At 31.9% G+C, this 4,057-nt stretch overlaps 1 protein-coding gene across 1 annotated transcript; it reads left to right on the forward strand.

The window, feature by feature from the left end:
* The first annotated feature begins 1,888 nt into the window (after positions 1-1,888).
* On the forward strand, positions 1,889-2,704 carry LOC11422359 (pentatricopeptide repeat-containing protein At1g62930, chloroplastic). The gene has a single exon (XM_024775084.1). It carries the CDS (start codon positions 1,889-1,891, stop codon positions 2,702-2,704), a length of 816 nt encoding a protein of 271 aa, XP_024630852.1.
* Positions 2,705-4,057: the final 1,353 nt, after the last annotated feature.

Genomic DNA, 4,057 nt, shown 5'->3' on the forward strand with positions numbered 1-4,057 from the left:
TAACTCCACAAAATAGACCACTCACAATGAGTATCCGACTAAATTAATCATTGTCTTAACCACCTGCTAGAGACATTGATTACACCAACAGTAACGCTAACTAACAAAATATGCAAGACCTCAATCCAGGCATGAAACAACAAGTTATACTCACAACCAAGCAATACAAAATCAAGTTCACATAGTATGTAAGCATGGTAAAATACTTAAACATGTTAAAAACATCATCATTTTAACAACAAGTAACTACATATATAAAATAGAAAAAATGGAGCGCCATTTCCCTTACCTTAGCAATATAGCAGCTATTAATATTTCTACTCATGGTCTTTGCTCCACGGAATCTACACCTTCACAAAAAGTACTTACTAACTCAGTTTCCAACTCCTATTACTATTACTCCTAAATCCTACTCAAGGCTCGGTTAAAATAGAATTCAATAAAAATATTTAGAGAATGGTTCAAGCATAAATAAGTGCTAAATGAAAATTGGAATAAAGCTTAGGAAAATAACACTGATTTCTTTTCTTTTCAAGAGTTAAGAGTTCCAATAGTCATGTCACGAATTCATTTTTATTCTATAGGGGAGAGTAATTAGCCTTGTTCTACTAGCATCGTTTACATATATATAACTATTATAAAAAGAAAGATTCTTACTTGAGTATGATAATTTTCCTAAGATTTGCTCTAATCTCTCTATTAGCCCTTCATCCTTCTCCGCTATGGTTCTTCCTTTTCTCTCTATTCTTCAAAGTGTAGAATCAGCAAAATGGTGACTAAATAGAAGAGAAGAGGTAACTGATTGTTATTATTAGTGAAATAACTCTCCCACTAACTCTCTTCCTAGATGAGTGGCACTATACTTGAGGAATGGTCGGTTAGACGGTTTTTTTCTTTCTTTCTTATACACATTTCTTTTTCTCTACACTAGTTATCCTATTGTATACCTGTCCCATTTCTTGTTCTATACTATTGGTTGATCATTATACTTAATTAAATTAATACTAACATGAGATAAAGATGAGGAACTCTACACGTGCACACATAAAAATAGTAGGAATAAATAGTTATAGGGTACCCCATTTAATAATTAATATAATGAATTTTGGCTATATACTTTGAAAGAAAAATACAAAATAATATTATCACTAAAGAAAAATACAAAATAATATTATCACTCAATAAATCACAAAGGTAAATTATTTTAAAGTCAAATTAAGATAAAATAATTTAGAATAAAAATATGATAAAATACCGGGATCTTACAATGAACATCAGTACAGGCAGAATGCAAGTTTTTCCCAAAAATCCCAATTTCCTCAATTTTGCTCCCCAAATCAGTTTACAGATATGAAATGAAATGCTGTATGCAACCAGAACCTATTTCTAACATCAAAACAAGGTTTCTACCCTCAATCCACCCAAAAATCAAAGAACCAAAACCTAACCCAAATTCCCAATTTTCATACAGAACAATGTTAAACCAAAATCAAAAATTCATTCTACATTATTGAAAGTAAATCTCACCCTTACCTTAATTCAGATGAACAATTCTACAAGAATCTGGTTCTCTTGGCTCTTCTCCCTTTTTCTCCCAAAAGCTCTGTTTGCACGTAAAGACAGTTTTCTGACTTCTCCCCTTTTCTTAACTCCCCAATTATTTCTCTTAACTCCCACTTAATTATACTAATTAAAATATAACTCCCAAAACTCCAAATAATAATAATTCTCACCTTATTCTAATTAATATTAAAATAAACCATATAATAAAATAATACACATATCAACAATAATTATTTAAAATCATATAAAAGAATCTAAATAAATCATAAATAAATAAAATAACGACTAGGGCATTACATATTTATTCTGAAAGATAAGCTTGTAAATGATGCTTGTAAATGATCAAATTGAAGGGAAATTGGTCAACTCCGATGTAGTAATGTATAACACAATAATTGATGGTTTGTGTAAAGATAAGCTTGTAAATGATGCTTATGAGTTATATTCTGAAATGATTGCAGAGAAAATTTCTCCTGATGTTGCCACTTTCAATTCTCTAATATATGGATTTTGCATTATTGGTCAATTGAAAGATGCATTTGGTTTGTTCAGTCAAATGGTATTGAAAAACATTAACCCGAGCGTGTATACTTTTACCATTTTGGTTGATGGTCTATGTAAGGAAGGAAAGATGAAAGAAGCTAAAAGTGTGATAGCTATGATGATGAAAGATGGTGTATTACCGAATGTTGTTACCTACACTTCAATAATGGAGGGATATTGCCTAGTTAATGAAGTGAATAAGACCAAACATGTTTTCAGAACTATTTCTCGAATGGGAGTGGCTCCTAATACTCAGAGCTATAATATCATGATTAACGGATTCTGTAAGATTAAAATAGTCAATGAAGCCTTGATTCTCTTTAAGGAAATGTGTTGTAGAGGAATTGTTCCTATTACAGTTACTTACAGTTCTCTTATTGATGGTTTGTGCAAATCTACTATGCTTGGGAGTTTGTTGATGAGATGCATGTTAATGGTCAACCACCTGATATATCCACTTACAGTTCTTTATATAGATGCTTTATGCAAAAGCAATCATCTTGACAAGGCTATTGCATTAGTGAAGAAAATTAAAGACCAAGGCATTCAATCGGATATGTACACATCCAATATACTTATTGATGGGTTATGCAAATGAGGAAGACTTAAGAATGCACAAGATGTTTTTCAGGATCTTTTGATTAAGGGTTATAGTCTAAATATCCAAACGTATAATATCATGATCAATGGACTTTGTAAAGAAGGCTTGTTTGATGAAGCAGAGGCGTTGTTGTCAAAAATGGATGACTATGGTATCATTCCTGATGCCGTAACTTATGAAACTAATATTCGCGCACTCTTTCATAAAGACGAGAATGAAAAGGCAGAGAAACTCTTTCGGAAAATGATTGCTAGAGGCCTACTAAAAGAGTAATACTAGGTAAGATGATTTCTCTCTCTATAGATGTAATATATTCAGCAATTGTAATAACTAATCACTATAACCGTGATTTGCATTAACTTCCCCTTGTAGAGGTTCATTTGTGGACCAGACTCCTCCGTTAAATTTGAATAATGCTCTCTATAAATGCACCATCATTGCAACAAATCATTATAAACGTAACATCATTGTCAAAATTGAATAATCCTCTCTGTCTGGCATCATGCATAAAAAATAATGTACCGTTGGTGGAGTGCGGCTGCTTATAGCAGCATTTTTTTATGCAGAAAATGCTGTCAGGGAACTAGCTTGCAATGTGTGCCACTCTTATGGTTAGAATTGGATCGTGAAGCGAATGCGTGCTACTCTTATCAAGAAGCCAACAAATGTGTAGATGTTTTGGCTTCGTTGGGTTGTGAAGAAGATTCTGAGTTGATTTTTTATGAGTAGTGTTGGACTCGTGTTAGACATTTGTTTTTTGCTGATTCTGTATGAGTTACGACTTCACGTTTGTTAATGTGTAGTCTTCTTTATGAAAGAAATAGGTTGCAATGTGAGGGTTTTTTTTTCTCTCCTTTTTTCCTGCAGCAGTGACAATTCTTTAGAATAAAGTTATCTTACTGACATGTTTCCTGTTTTCAATATTGCTGGATTTTTTTATTTATTAGGATTTGATTTGGTTGGGAACTTTCTATATTTTATTAGTTTGGTGATCTTACTGGTGGTGAGTGAAGCAAAGGGGGTGGATGTGTTTTCATTCTTGTAATATTGTATTGGTATTGTGCCCGTGGTGCTTTCATCTTCAGTAACATTATATTTTATCCTTTAAATTATACATGAAAATAGTTAGGTAGATGAATAAATAGATAAAAAGTACTACCTCCGTCCCTAATTATAAGACCCTTTTGAAGAAAAAAAATTGTCCCTTTTTATAAGACCCCTTTGCTATTTCCAACTACATTAATTATTTCTTTACATACATGCCCCTATTAAATATACATATTTTTCTTCAATCAACAATAAATAACATGTTGAAAACATAAATCATCTCTCTCTTAAAGGATAAAATTG

Source organism: Medicago truncatula, chromosome 6 (assembly GCF_003473485.1).
Source record: "Medicago truncatula cultivar Jemalong A17 chromosome 6, MtrunA17r5.0-ANR, whole genome shotgun sequence".
NCBI lineage: Eukaryota > Viridiplantae > Streptophyta > Magnoliopsida > Fabales > Fabaceae > Medicago > Medicago truncatula.